This window comes from Xyrauchen texanus, chromosome 20, assembly GCF_025860055.1.
Source record: "Xyrauchen texanus isolate HMW12.3.18 chromosome 20, RBS_HiC_50CHRs, whole genome shotgun sequence".
Taxonomy (NCBI): domain Eukaryota; kingdom Metazoa; phylum Chordata; class Actinopteri; order Cypriniformes; family Catostomidae; genus Xyrauchen; species Xyrauchen texanus.
In genome coordinates, this window is record NC_068295.1 from 39,093,070 (window position 1) to 39,110,150 (window position 17,081).

Sequence of the window (17,081 nt, forward strand, 5' to 3'; positions counted from 1 at the left end):
TTGGCATTTATGCAAGGTCCCAGTCAATTATGCCTCTTGGAGGCTGTTTAAAACATATCATGTTTTGCTTTGTCTGATTAAAAGAGGAGCGTAACCATGTTTTGTAGATTTTTTGTTTTCTTATATGGCCGTGAGTCAGCTTTAGATTGCAATTTAGATTTAAATTACAAACATACCTTCTCTGGATCCACTGCTGTTATGACCCAAACGCAGTGTGCGTTGTTCTCATACTGGACGGGGTAATTTGGAGATGTTATAATGCCTTTCGGGCCCCTTAGATTAGAGCCACAGGTTCGAGCTGTTGAAAAACAGAAAGCAATACAAATAATGTCAATACAGATTTAATGAGGACCATGTTTTTGTAGTAATTGTTGATGCTAGTGAAAGGGATACCGGAATGGGTTCGTTACAAAACCTACTAGCTGCCTAGCTGTCTACATAGGGCTCTGCCCTCTATGGCAGTATCCCAGCTGAAATTGAGCTTCAGAAGAGACCATTTGGAATGCTCTTAATTGGCAACATCTTTGCACATCATTCAAATAGCGCTCCTCATATGCAGTGAATGGGAGACACGACTCACAACTGATTTCAATGTAGGTGACACAATAGGAATGACGCAATACTCTAATGAGGATAAAAATACATAGTGTAGACACATTTTGGGTAAAAAAGTCACATGAAGCACACAGGAGACTCGTTGATTCTAATTTGCCATTAACATGTTGCTGAGCTGACAACTCTGATAGGTATGGTGGCCGAGGGGTGCAAAACACAACCAAATTATCAAAGTAAATAAAAGCTGAAAACACAATGGAAATAAGCTAAAACACAACAAATTTAAGAAACAACACAATGGAAAAACCACACACAGTGCAAAAAAGCCACAACAAAACTAACCCTGCAAAGCCGGACATATAAAAATGTCAGACAATAAAAGTTTTTGGGACATTAAACCATTTTTAGTACCATTAGACAAACTATAAAGAAATTGTAAAAAAACAAGGATGTTTTTATTTCTTTCTTTATTTCCATATTTGATACATTAGGCTTTAAAAGGTATTTATCTTTCTGAGGCGTGGCAATTCAAAGTATTTCTGAGCCCAAACATGCTACAGTGGTAAATCTTGGGGTATTATCAGAGGACTTCCTGGGCTTTTCAGAGATAGCAAATGTTCAACATTCACTCCTTGGTCTATAAATATAGATTGAGCTGTATCACAGTTCAATTTAGCACATCAGATCCAATATGAATAAAACATAATTTTTCAATAAACAGTTATTATCATGTGTATTTTATGCACCACTATATTGACATATAAAAAAGGGAAATTGTAAATCTTATTTCCGTTGAGTATCAGGAACTTATGGTAAGAGGACATTATAAAAGCTTGTTATATAAAATAATTAGATGTTTATAAGTGACATAGCAGGCTGCATATATGCAAATACACAGACATATTAGTTTACACTTTAAATATAAAACGTATGTCCGAATTTTCAAAGCTCTGTGTTTATTTGTTTATGTTTTGTTTTTATGGTGGGCAGGTATAGAATATAATGGTGATTGAGAGATATACCTCAACAAATTGTTGTACCATATTTGATACATGGATTTCAACAGGCATTTTCAATAAAATAATATAAAAAATTTTAACCAAGCACAAGTTGCTTATATTCCGCAAATATTCATTTTTAAAATAGCAGTAACAATATAACCATTACTGTCAATTTTACTTTATTAAAATCATCAAATATTTCACATTAAAAAAAAAAATTATAAAAAAAAAAGAGTGCATGCAATACAAAGGCAGACATTTTTGTAAATTAAAAAAAAATAAAAATAAATAAAAAATTCCATCAAGAAATGTCTGGAAACGTCCAACAGGTGGCAGCAGACATCTAGTACTTTGCAGAAAACAGGATTTCTGGCAAAAGTTTTGACTCTGTAAATGATGCACAGGCTTTAGAATATAGCGTATCACATTTTATACAACAGAAATGCCACAGCACAATGGAAATAAGCTACAACATAACAAAATGAAGCCACAACTCAATGGAAAAACCACAGCACAACAGAAATAAGCCACAACAAAATGAAATTAGGCCACAACACAATGGGGGGGGAAAAAAACACACAACACAGCAGAAATAAGCCACAACCCAATGAAAATAAGCCATAACACAACATAAATGTGACAGCACAATGAGAACAAGACAAAACGCAGATGTAAACAAAAAGAAATTGTGATTTAAAACAGATTTAAGCCACAATGGAAAAACCAAAACACAATGGAAAAGCCACAACACAATGGAGATAAGGTACAACACAACAGAGATAAGGTACAACACAACGGAAAAGCTACAACACAACGGAGATAAGCTACAACACAACGGAGATAAGATACAGCACAACAGAGATAAGCTACAACACAACGGAGATAAGCTACAACACAACAGAGATAAGCTAAAACACAACGGAGATAAGCTACAACACAACAGAGATAAGCTACAACACAACAGAGATAAGCTAAAACACAACGGAGATAAGCTACAACACAACAGAGATAAGCTACAACACAACAGAGATAAGCTACAACACAACAGAGATAAGCTAAAACACAACGGAGATAAGCTAAAACACAACGGAGATAAGCTACAACACAACAGAGATAAGCTACAACACAACGGAGATAAGCTAAAACACAACGGAGATAAGCTACAACACAACAGAGATAAGCTACAACACAACAGAGATAAGCTACAACACAACGGAGATACGCTACAACACAACAGAGATAAGCTACAACACAACGGAGATAAGCTACAACACAACAGAGATAAGCTACAACACAACAGAGATAAGCTACAACACAATGGAGATAAGCTACAACACAACAGAGATAAGCTACAACACAACAGAGATAAGCTACAACACAACAGAGATAAGCTACAACACAACGGAGATAAGCTAAAACACAACGGAGATACGCTACAACACAACAGAGATAAGCTACAACACAACGGAGATAAGCTACAACACAACAGAGATAAGCTACAACACAACAGAGATAAGCTACAACACAACAGAGATAAGCTACCAACACAACAGAGATAAGCTACAACACAATGGAGATAAGCTACAACACAACGGAGATAAGCTACAACACAACAGAGATAAGCTAAAACACAACGGAGATACGCTACAACACAACAGAGATAAGCTAAAACACAACAGAGATAAGCTAAAACACAATGGAGATAAGCTACAACACAACAGAGATAAGCTAAAACACAACAGAGATAAGCTAAAACACAATGGAGATAAGTTACAACACAACAGAGATAAGCTAAAACACAATGGAGATAAGCTACAGCACAATGGAGATAAGCTACAACACAACGGAGATAAGCTACAACACAACGGAAAAGCCATAACGCAATGGAAATATACTACAACAAATTGTATCCACAACACAACAGAAAAAACACAACACAATGGATATAAGCTACACACAACAAAAGTAAACTACAACACAACAAAATTAAGCCACAACACAACAGAAAAAAACAACAAAATGGAAATAAGATACAACACAACACAATTAAGCCACTGTACAACGAAAATAAGCTAAAACACAATGGATAAATCACAACACAGTGTAAATAAGCCACAACACAATGGAAAAGCCACAGTACAATAAAAATAAGGTACAACACAATGGAATTAAGCCACAACACAACAACATTAAGCCAAAACGCAACCTAAAAGAAATTAAGCCACAACACAACAAAATTAAGCCACAATGCAAAAGAACGTAAGCCACAGCATGATGAAATTAATATTTCAAAAAACAAAAAAATAATCAGTAAAAAAAAAGTAGTTATAACAACGCTGTACTTATTTGTTAATAAGTGCCCTGACCAATAATTGGTTGGGTTTCTAAAAGAACTCTTAATGCACATAACTTCATCAACATGTGCTGTAATCTGTACTCTTGAGGATCTCTTGTGTGACGACCAGCACTCAAAATTTTGGAGCAGCCTCATGATCTCTCATACATTGACTCAGACTTCCACACAAATTAAAATACAGTGTTTAAAAAATATTTATTTCTTCATTGATACTTTTCAGGACTGAGTAAATTATATTAATAACTATAGTTAAAATCAACATTTCTCTTCCTTCAAACGCCATCTTGAATGTCATTTTTCACTCAGCTTGTCACAATACACTCAAAGAGGTTTTGGAAACAGTCTTCATGTCGAATGCACACCTAGGATACCTTAAATGCTATCTAGGTAGGCAGTTCAAAGGTTTTTGGAATAGAGCTTATATTTCCACCCCACACCACAATAAAAAAATAAAAATAAAAATACAAATACTTTGAAAACATGGAGCCCTTACGACATGAGCTAATGCATTTAAGGTCATACCTCAGAATAACTTGACTCAATCATTGACAGAGTCAGGTTTTTTCAGCCCTAAACTGTGCCGGGTATTAACTGCTTCTCCCTTGTGTTTAGTCAGGGATTTTCTTTGACACTTTATAACAGCAGGCCCGCTCTGTTACTGTGGCCTCATCGACTTCTCCATAGGGCACTGAGGAAGGTTTGGATAGGTGGATATATAAAGAGATTACGTGACAGATATTCTCAAACAGGGAATTCACTGGATCATTCCCTTCTCAGAACCACTATTTGAAAATTAGTTTATAATTCAGAAGCGAATGACCACTTACTGTACTGTATGTAAATCAAGGGATTTAAACTTTGGTGGTTTTGGTGGCATTCAAATATAATTAATATGTACTAAAATAAACTAAAATACTCATTACAATAAACGTCTGTTTACATATTTTACTACAGAACATCTGTTGTATGCCATATGTACTGACACATTGATCATTCGCATTGGATTATAGGGTCTGCTAAATAAATGTAATTATGTCGATCTTTAGTATCAAGTTCATTTGCCACTGTTTCCCTACTAAAATAATCATTAACCCTCCAATGGTATTCAGTCTTTTTTGACTGAAATACATTTTCCTCATTTAACAAAGATTGTTTCCTTTATCTGAGCCGTACAAGACTTGATGACTTTTCATCCATTTGTCATCTGAATATGGCTTGATTCCATAAGTCTAAGTGGTCGTAAAAAAAACAACAATTTTGGCACACCTTTGGTATTTGCAGTCAAAATTGTCCGACCATTGAAAATGGGATTTTTTTTTTGTCAAATGCAATCAATAAATCAGCCACAATGAGTTTGTCTGACAGACAGACAGACAAACAGACTCTAAAACATCCTCAATGCAAACATACACACCCACTCACACACAAACACACTTACACACACACACACACACACACACACACAGTATGATTGTGAGACTTGTGAGAGATTGTGAGAATATGTTGAGACTACAACCCAGAGCTTTTTTAACATTTGTAAAATTATTCAGTCACAATGATAAAACATACACTCAGAAATGAATGGGTGGGATGATAACACACTCACAATGCAGAACACACACACATACACACCCACACACAGAGATAGAGAGAGAGAGAGAGAGAGAGAGAGAGAGAGAGAGAACCAGGGCATCAATATGTGGAGGTCTAAAGCCATCTTTTGGTCATTGTTGGCATTAAAAGTCATCTGTTATGTTCCAGCTGATGACAGCAATCTGAAACACTCACTCACACACACGCACACACTCACACACACATTAAATATAAATTTGTTTTACTACAGAAAGTTTGAAATTGCTAAATGTCTAATCAGATTCTTCTGTTTTATACTCTAATTACATTTTCAGAATTTTGCTGTTCATTTCTGTTCCTTGATGTTAGTTTTTGTTTTAATATTATTATGCATTTACTTTGAGTTATAAAATGTTTATATTTGAAATAAATTATTGGTAGAAAATGTATTATTCTGTCTTCTCTTTGTAACACTGTGGTCAATTGCAAGCAAGCATGCAAAATGTTAAACTTTGACAAATAATAGTTTGATAATGTCTCAAAATAAATCTTTAGGATTATTCATGCAGAAGAATTGCAGCAACATGATTTGAATCTAGGAAAACCCAACCTTTGCAATCCTGGAATTATTCAACATCATAAATTAAAGGCCAGGCACCAACATTGGTCGGAAAGGCCCCTCAGCTGTTCATGTTTTGTTACCTACACGTATAATATTCATGAAAGAAGATCATATTTGGTATCCAACAGCTCGCTTAGGTTATTTTTTCAGAAAGGACAGCCCAGTCAACCATATGACTCTGAAAAGTCACTTCTTATTGGTGCAGGACACTTTTGGGGATGCGGCCTATTTCAGTTCAAATGTTTCCAAACACGAAGAACACACTCTCGTCCTCCTTTTCTCTTCCTCCTCCCTTCTCTTCCTCTTCCCACTTCCGGTCAAAAATGTCCGTGAATAACAATGGTTGGTGCCATTTTTCAATACCACAGCAGGGTTCAATACTATTCTGCGCAAAACATCACGTTTCTGGCTAAATTACAATTCAAGTTTATTTGATAGTAATACTAACATTAATTTTTAGTTCTTTTTAAAAGCTGCTTTATCCAACCTGGTCTCATGACAAACTGTAATAATTCATATGAGATGGCAAAATTATGAACCAACAAATTATGGTATTGTGATTTTTGTAATGTTTAACCGCTAACCCAAACCTTAACTTATCCACAAAGAGATGTTTGAATGAAAGTTATTATTAAGTGTCACCAGAAACTGTTGTTATAAGCAGCACTAAATTATCAAATGTGGCAGTCTGTGATAAAAATAGCAGTCCAATAGAGCTTTCCTCTCATTTACAGGTCTGGAATACACTCTATAATTAACAAAAAAATCTCACAGGATTCTCTTGAAGAAGAGCAGAAAAAAGCCCACTGGAAATTAATAAATCACAAGGCTAAAGGATCTTTAACTTCCTGTTTTATCCCATCAGCCCCTTAGCGTATCCTCGAAAGAAGAAAAAGAAGCATTTAAAGCTTGTCTTTAAAAAGGTTACTTGGCACTGCAGAACCAAAAAGTGTCTGGATCAATCAGCGATTGTCGAGAATTGTGCGAAGAAATTGTCAAACATGGTTACCGCTCCATCTGCGCCTGTGACACTCTGCCTTATTTCATTTTGATTAATGTCATTTGGAAACCCGTGTCCTCTGTGCCTTTCACAACTGCGACACTTCAGGTCTCATCTTAAGCACAGATGACCGCTGAGATCAGACTTCTGGTTGCCAAAAATAAAGCTGGAGAAGAATTTGACAGATAGCCGAATCGCCTCCACCTCGTTGCATTTCACAGATCTTATATCAGTGCAATCAGTACAATGGATTATGAAATTCTGTGTAAAGAGTTGGTTTCAGCAATTTATGTGATCTATACTTGCAATAATAAATATGTGCATATACTGTATATACCTCAATGGTACAGGGTTGTCATGATGGCATGTTTTGTTCATAGATCACATCATCTAACATAGTTTCATAGTAAACTGGAAAAAAAAGAAGTAGAATTGGTGTTTTTATAGATCAATTATAATGGCATCAATTATACTATTGTAGTCATTTATTTGTTTTGTTTTCCATGGATAAATTACACAATTATGGTTTATTTTTCACGTATTAAGAATAAAAATATGAACACAGCTATATTTGATAAAAAGAGCAAGAAAAACACAGCTGCATTGATAATAATATTAAAGGATGATCTCGGCTTTAAAAATCAATTTTAAATGATAAATACTTCAGTTTGAATTTGTAAGAGTTCCGAATGTATGAACCTATACATTCATAAAATAATCATATATTTAATTAAAAGAGAAATTAAAGGCTGTAAAAAATAAAAGTTTTTTTTTTTTTTTTTTTACCATTTTCAGTTGTGCTACATTTGACAATTTTTCCAAGAGTTTTTTTTATTATAATTAGTATTTATTTTATTATTATTACTATTGATATATCATTTAGCAAATAAAATCAAATATCTGTACCAGATTTCTGCACCAGCACTCTACATTTTAAGCAACATTTTGGCTAAATTAAACAACATGATAAATTACACATATCATATCGTTTCGAGGTGAAATAAAGAGAGTTAGTGTGCAAAAAAGATGATGATTTTAGGGTTAATGCTCTATGAAAACAAAACAAAACTATCTCCTTAACCTAAACTTTTAACCGAAATCTAACCGTTAATGTCATAAAAAGAAAATATGAAATAACTGAACATTAACACTAAAAAACTCATCATTGTTATCGTTTTAAAGAAACAAAACTGACATCCCTACTCTAAATCCTACATCTTAACCTAACCAATACTGTAATAAAGGCAAATGTGAGACAAAAAATAACAACAACAACAACCCTGTAATAGCTGAAGCAGCCATGTCATTTTGTGGAGCTTCTATGTCAATTTCAGCTCATTCGGCACGTGCCGACTCACATGCTGTGCTGGTGTCAAAATGGGGTGTTCCATGTTTAAAGTCCAACACCACTGCGCAACTTAGTTATATTTGACTTAGCTTGTAAATGTATTTGGTTATGTAATGCAAGCATTAAAATATTTCATCTTTGAAATCGTGCATTATAGTATACGTGTTTCCATGTGATATGTTTATTACGTGTTAATCTGGCATTTAACTGATTTGAGTGAAAGTAAATGAAATCAATTGTTGTTGTAGCACCTCTAGTGTTTCACCAGAAAACTGCAGCAATACAGAGAACAAGGCACATAAATGTTGTTATAGTAATGTGATGTTTGACACTTTTATTCACTAAAATATTGAAAAGGGTGACACATAATATAACCCTTATTCGACCTTCTGGACATTTTTGTCTTTTTCATTTATGTATTTTTCTATCATTTGGATATAAATCTTGTGCCGCTTTTAAAAGACGTAATGCTATGTTGCAAGTCTTAAAACGAGACCCCCATTCTGTGTCTTGCTGTATTGAGTACAAACGCGTCATGGACGAATTTTTGCACCCACCTGTGCAAATTCTAATTGATGCTATACGGTGTATATATATATATAAATATATACAGTATATATATAAAGAGGATATCATGACCCCTTTAAGGAAAGCCTTGAGTCTTAAAACTATAACCACTGTTTCTGATCAAACCGGATCGTTATGAGAGCACAAATGTACACACCTGCAAACTGATGGTAACTTGTGGCAGTTTGATATAATGAACACACGTTGATGTAGCTTTGTTATCACTCATCATGTTTATGGCAGTATAATGAGAGGGAGTGTTTGCAAAAGCTAGCAACACTTCAATTAAACTGGACATTTTGCATATAAATGAGCCTTCTTTCTGGGTAAGGGGTTTCAGAAACAAGGATAGGCTCTAGCAAATGGCACTTCAAATGGCAGTGCCTAATTAAAGCAAACATTGATCCCCATTCATTTACTTGATGGAAGTATGAAATCAAAGGATGTGGACAGAATTTACAAACTTCAACAAAGTTGTCAGGCTTTGTCCGAAAGCTGAAAGGATCTTCATAAAAGTGCAGAACTAAGTGAACGTTTTAGTGAATAAACATAGTTCACGACTGCCTGGATGGCTTGTATTCCAGCAACATTTTTAGGATCTGTTCCGAAACCTAGTGAGTTTGATATTAACATGTAAACATATGTTATATGGTATAAACATACAATATAGTAGCATAACAATACATAACACACTAAATATTGGGTAATATGCAGTGTTGGGAGGGTTGCATTTTAAATGTATTCCACGACATATTACAGAATACATGCTATAGAATGTCATTTGTAACGTATTCCGTTAGATTACTTATGCTAAATACTTTGGATTACTTCTTCATCACTTTTCTGTCATTCAAGTGTGGGAAAGACAAAAAAATGTATAAAAATTAAAATAATGAACGATCATCAAAGCAAACGGTGTGTGTTTCCATGGTCACGTCGTATGGCTGAGTCGGACACACACCAGTTTTGCTTTGTTTGTTTGTGGGAAGAGCATGCTGCTCTTGCGTTGGAGCGAGGCGAGTGTGAGCATTGTGAGGTGTTCACAGTGAAGACGTTACGCGCTCGTCTCGCTTACTTCCAAGAGCCAGCACCCACCATTCCATCGTGGGGCTCGCGTATGGATCTGGCTGAGGAGCGAGAGACGGCTCCGTCCCCTTCACACGCTCTCTCTCCAGATCCAGTCGGTCCCTCGCGCATGCCACGCCAGCAGCGGCCTTTTCTCTCTACGTTTTCTCTCCACAGAGTATTAGATACGGCTGGGGCCATCTAACGCTATTATACACATCAGGGAAGGTGTTCTTTTCCTTTCCTACTCTTTCAGGGGGAAATGACCCTACGGAGACCACATCCTGCCCAAAAGGGGAGGTCAACATGTGGCAATACGACACATGGGCTCACCAGTCGCACATGGAAGAGTGCAGTGGTAGGTCCTGCCTCAAAGGGGAGGAGCTCTACAAACACAGCGGCTGGGGCAGAAAGAGCTCTGCCCAAGGGAGATGCGGGTCTGCCGATAGGGAGATTGCACCATGGAAAATACATCACAGGGGGTTACCAGAGTTATCGGCACATGTGGAGCACATATCCCAGTACAGGGCATATTAGTACCCATAGTGGGTCGATAAATCAAATATATCTTGTTTTAAGGATTTTTAGATATTTTTACAGGAAAATTATTCATAATTATTATCAAAAATATGATTTTTGCCCTAATATCAAAGGTCTTACAAGAAAAAAAACAAATAGTGATCTAACGTGAATTCTCTTGATAAAAAATATGATTGTATCTGGTAACATGTGCATGTAAAATGACTAGAAATAGCATTTTAGCTTAGCGTAAAGCTGACAATTTACACAAAGTTTATTTCTATTTCTTCTGCTCCAAACTTACTTCAAAATTACTTCTCTGTCTGCTCATATGAATGTAACGCATCATAAGAAAGTGTTTCACCGCTGTTCAAATGCACTTTGGATCGCATCATTTATATGTATAAATGTTTTCCATCTTGAAAGTACTAAATATTAAATGTTAACTATGCATGCAGCTGACTAGGTTTTGGAACATAGAAATCAAGGAACTTCAAGAAAATCTTAAATGCTTAATTCAAAACCAGACATTTTCTTTTATATCTTCATGTATGCCAGTGTGAAATGTTTGGTAAAACCCTTGGGGCATTCATTTTTATGGTGTTACTCCCCACTGCCATGTGGCACATATCTCACTTAACCACATCTGACAACATCCCTACAGAAAGTGTTTGCATGGGGGGAACGAGACCCATATTCACACTTACTGCGACAGATAGGCCTGTGGTCACTCCAGGCTGCTAGCGTCTCAGTCACTCGCTGACATGTGATGCTCTTTGATCCCTGCAGTACATAGCTGTCGTCGCAGGAAAACTGGATGCTAGCTCCAACCCTGCAGAAGTTAGCGAAACAAATTACCGTCAGCAATCGTCCAGTTACACGAGTCACGCCACTAACCCTTGTGCTGAGATCTTTTGACATGTCATCACATTGAGTTAGGCAAGTGATTGCTGTTCCCCACCAGAAAATGAAGTCCATGTTTATATATATATATATATATACATACTGTGGATATAGAAAAAAGTCACTTTTTATCAGTTCTTTACAAAATCAAAAACAATGATTTAATGACTTTAAAAAAGGTTAAGTTATGTAACCATCACGAAGGTATTAAAATACTTCCCTTGCAACTTGAATACATGAAAGTGTACACAACTTAATTATTAAGTTTAAAACATTACGTTTTCAAACATATTTTTCAAGGTTTTATTTTTTCCAAAATACCAAGTCTAAAAAAGTATAACAAAAATAAACATAACCTGAAAAATAATTGATTTCTATCAAGTCCCATCTGGGTTTGTTTTGTACATCAAATAGTAATTAGAGGTCCTTTCCAATCATTTGATCACTGACACAGAGCTGTTGTGTGTATGTGTTTGTTGTGTGTGCGTCAGTGCAATGTCTCCAAGCGGACACATTTAAAAGTTTCCGCCATCCCAACCAGTGTTTATGCTGGTTTATGGTGTATCAATGGTAAATGTGTTAATTGCAATTAAGAAAAATGAAAGCATTAAACTTTTTAAATTAATTGCATGTGTGAATGCGTTAATTCTGTCAGCTCTAGTAATTAGTATAAAACCTTTCAATACTAACCTTCAATGAGTTCTGATGTTGTGATGATATACAATGTGCTGCTCATGAAGCCACAAGTCAGTGTGATTTTAACTTCATTGTAAAAAATCATGTTTAAATGCCAAATTCACAATGAAGAACTACACTACCCATAATCCCAATTCACTATTACCATGGAAATGGAAACTGCAGAAAAACAACTGAGTACTCTTTGAAGTAGTGCCAATAATGTCCTTTGTCGGTCTCCCTACACCCTACACTTTCAAACTACTTAAACTGACAAAAATAATATAAAAATAAATACATATTGTGTCTGGTAACCTAAAAAAATGCTTTATGTGGTATCATCTAAAATATCAAGTTTTATTTGAGTAAAACATTTTTTTTTATATGACTGACTATACAAACCTGACTACATTAAGTTACACACACAAATTTTTTTTAAATACATAAATAAATACATTTTGGGTTAAATTTGGTAGAAGTTAGAGGTAGACCAATATATCAGTTTTACTGATGAATCAGTGCCTATAGTGGCTTTTTGGAAATACAATTTTAAATACAGAGAATAGTAATAGAGCCAAGTCTCTGTCATTTCAAAATAAGAGTCCTGAAATAAGTATGCGTATATGGACTTGCTCATATTTTCGCATTATGCTCCGAAACAAATTTTTTTATGTATTTATATATTGTTATTAGAAGGATTTTGGTTACACTGTAAAATGCATCTGAGATTGTATTCATTTTGGGCTCTTGTATCTGCTATGTCTGCCCATTATATTTAGGAAAGTCTAAGAATTTGTATTTGCTTTTAGCATTCAATAAATAAATTTTAAAACCTGCAAAATCCAAACTCAAATTCTAAATCGGTTGACCTCTAGTAAAAATACAACCTTAAGGTAACAATTGCAGGCTACCAATTTTTGCAGTGTAAGTATTTGTATATCTAAATATTCTGCAATAAACTTAAAATATATTGTTTTTATAATTGTAAGGTTAAATAATCAATAACTATAAGCCATCAGTTTTATATTATACTGCCATTTTTTATTTGATTAAATCATTTGCAATGCTTAATGGGATAGTAGCTCATTGCTCATAAATGATGTTAACAGTACTTTTTCAATTTTCAAAATAATTTTTTGCTTTCAATAAAAGTTTATTATGTACAAAAAGTTTATTATATTAAAACAACTGTTATGATTCATCTCAAAGATGGTTAGCTTGGTTCATGGCTTAAAACTCTTAATGGAAGAATATTTTGAAATGCCTATGGAGAAAATGAATAGGAAAATATCTTCCAGAACCAAGGACACTGAGAAAGTGAGCGGTCACTGTTGTGCTCTATTCTATTAAATGCAGAACATGTAACAGATCTTGGTTCTTCTTTTAGGCAGTGAACAAAGGTCCTAGTGGTGACTGCCTATTGGCGTGGGAGTTCAGACAGACGTGTCAAACAGCAGGTCCTGATTGGGCCGTTAAAAAGGACAAGCGCAGCAGATAAGAGAAAGGAGAGAAGACCTACTGGAAGCTCAAGCCAATTCGTTTGCCATTTTCAGGAATCCCTGGATCTGGACAAATATCCGCTGCCATCCCTCCTTGGCTTACTGCATGAAAGAGAGAGAAAACAAAGAAATGTATGTAAAGAAAGATGAGGAAATAAATGTCAACTTGTGCGTGCGTGTGTGTGATGTTCAAATTCAAGAAAGCATTTTAGAATAATCTCAGCAGATGTACTGCCTCATTACCAACTTACATTCGCCATTGCACACTTACAGCATTTTGCTGGGAAAGTACAATTAGTGAGATATCTTAAATAGTGACGGCAATAAATATATGGATGAATCACACAAAGCCATTAAAAACTGATCAAATTTAATCCCAAAGTCAAATGGAATATATATATATATATATATATATATATATATATATATATATATATATATATATATATATATTGAGGCCTGTTTTTGGACCATTAAGATGTAAGGGATCATGTATTTTCAGCCAGACGTTATCGCAAAATAATTCCCTGACAGGCTGATCAGGTTTTTTACATTTTTAAGTGTGGCTTAATTGTCCAAATACTGTGTGGAGCCACTGGGATATATACACAATAAAACCTACCTAACAATACAAAATTTAAAGAAATAAATAGTAAAATAGAACAGAAAACGCAGTCTAATCAGAGATGGCATGTTCCCATTCAATACACCCCAGACTGTACAATATTCATCACTGTGCCAGTATAGATTGCATTCACAGGTGAAATATCTATTCTGAAGATCTGACAGGGGATTTAGTGATGTTGAGCTCAAGGCGATTTCCCATAAAAAGCAGAGAAAGGTCAAAGCATGTCCCATGTTCCCCTCTCCCTGCATTCATGTTCCTCTTAAGCCAGAGTGAGTTTGTGTTCTCACAGTCCCACTTTCTGACATTGCTCCGAGTTCATTTACTGGCTAAAATCACATCAGGTGAGTTCACGGATGACTCCACTTCAGGTTAAGCAATGACCTTGTTTATATGCACATCCTTTTTTTAATGATTAAGATCCAATTTGAGCTTTAATCATGTAGATTCATTAAAATGTACATTAATAATTTGCTCCATCTCACAAATGACTTTCTTTTTTGGTTGACATCACCTGCTTTTCAACCCATTCCTTCCAATAACCTGTCATATAGTAACCTCTTTTCATGATCTAATCAATTCCTGATGGACAAAATCAAGTTATATTTAGGGGTCCATGCACTGAATGGGCAGCAACCCTGATATGGATTTAGTGTACCAATTTTCTTATAAGGGGTCCAAGCACCGAAGGTACACCGTAGGACTGAGCGTAAGTCAGAGACACTAAATTTGGTGAGATGGTCAGAAATCCCCCCCACTACTCAGGCACCCACACACATAGATTACCGATTACATTTCTGTCATTTTGCATTTTCTGTAATATTTACTTTTTTGAACTCCTCCAAGGCTGCATGTCCAATTCACATGAAATTTAGTATGCATCATTTATGGAACCTCCTGAAGATTTTTTTTATGTCGAAGCGTTACGAAGATATAAGCCAATGAAATGGTCAGGCGTCATTTATGTAATTGAAATCAACCTATATCTACCAAACTAAAAGTCCAAATGAAATTTGATACATGTAGACAACACGACATTCTGAGGCTGCACACCAAGTCGTGTCAAATTATGCCTATAGGGGGCGCTACAACTGAAAAACGCTCATTACTCCGCAGCTGTATGATCAATGATGTTGAACATTGCTTTGCATTTTCTACGGCCCAAAGGCTAACACAGCACTCAAATATCATTTGGAAAAAATCATCAAACATGGCCGCCAGCAGCCAGCAGTAATTTTGTTAATTACTCCACATTAAAATCAAAATGCTTTCTACCTCGAAATCATTGCATCAAGTCCTACCAAATGTATATCTCAGTTTTATTTATTAATAAATTGATTTGAAGAAATGTGGTACACTGACAATGTCTTATGGCTTATATAATATTCGTTCGCAAATAAATCTGTGACTTCCAAAATTATTGTAGATAATCAAATGTCACCTTAGTGACATATTTGTCAACATATTTGTCAAGTTGCCAGACAGGATTAACTGTCACATTGTTTTAGGGATATCTTTACATATGTCTTGAATTATATTATGTGTTTATTTTTACATTATCCCCGTTTCTGTCTCGCATCATTTCAATATGGCTGCATCCGAAAACTGTAAAATGCTGCCTTAAAACCAGCCCAAAAATGCCCATAGGCATACTATGGCAAGGCTCTTTCCCATGAAAACAATAGTTTTTTTCCTACTATGACAAGACAATTATATTTGTGAGATCATATCTCCCAATCAGAATGTCGTAGAGACATATCATTCCACTCAGGCTACCAATCAGTCTTTAATTATCATCTTGAAAATGGCGTAGCCATGCCGTAGCAACCATTTAGAGCACACTAGCAATCAGCCCTACTGACTTCCATTAAAAATGGCTGAAGGGGATATATTTGGATCAGGATGTACTAGAGACATGACAGTTGGCTTGTGTCACATGGGTGAGTAATCAGACTTCATGTATCCACTTGAAAAACTACTTAGCCACACCCTAGCAACCAATTAGAGCACCCTAGCAACAATCCCTGTTGACTTCAATTATTGACTTCAAAATTTGATATATATATATATATAAATATATAACAATTTACATGCATGTAAAACACAATAGTGCCTCCAGGTTGCCAATTTTTTTATATATAGTACAATATATTTTGTATTTTGTAAATGTATATATATAGCGGATTTTAAAAAAGAAACACGTTATTCAGATCATGCTTTAAGCCTCCTCATTCTAAACAACTTTGCCTTAAGCACCATTGGTTTAAAAAAAAAAACGTTCAATTAATACTTAAGATTATTTTAAAAGATTACTTTTTCTAACTTGTCGTAGGCCATTCGCCCGATTGGAACCAAACCTGTGCAGAAACATTCTGTGGAATCCCAAAATGAAAAGTAATCAAATTAATTGTAACATTTTAATTCATCTTCAAACTGTATGCCAAAACATTCATAATAGGCCACTTTTATACTCTTGAACAGATTGAGATATTATCCCCAAATTTGGTACACTTATGTATGAGTTCATTCTGAGGACACACACAAATATTGCGCACCTCTGCCCCTTGGTGACGCTATAATGGTTAAAAATAAAAATGGCTCTAACTATGGAACCTTTGGTCCGATCGACTTGACATTTTGCATGCAGTTTATTTGTCCAAGGTGTCATCAAGGTCTATGAGGACAGTTGCATATTTTGAAAAACATGGCTTCCATCGACCAATCAGCTTTCAGCAGCTTTTATATAGTCATTTTGTATAATTTGGCATCCACGG

The 17,081-nt window shown here is 35.2% G+C and overlaps 1 protein-coding gene across 1 annotated transcript in view; it reads right to left on the reverse strand.

Moving 5' to 3' along the window:
* The window catches only part of LOC127660590 (CUB and sushi domain-containing protein 1-like), a 524,643-nt gene that overhangs the window by 255,033 nt on the left and 252,529 nt on the right, over window positions 1-17,081 (reverse strand). The window contains exons 7-9 of the mRNA XM_052150909.1: window positions 13,703-13,784; window positions 11,313-11,437; window positions 177-298 (exon numbers count right to left, since the gene is read on the reverse strand). Coding sequence (XP_052006869.1) covers window positions 177-298; window positions 11,313-11,437; window positions 13,703-13,784 — 329 coding nt within the window. The remainder of the gene's footprint in view (window positions 1-176; window positions 299-11,312; window positions 11,438-13,702; window positions 13,785-17,081) is intronic.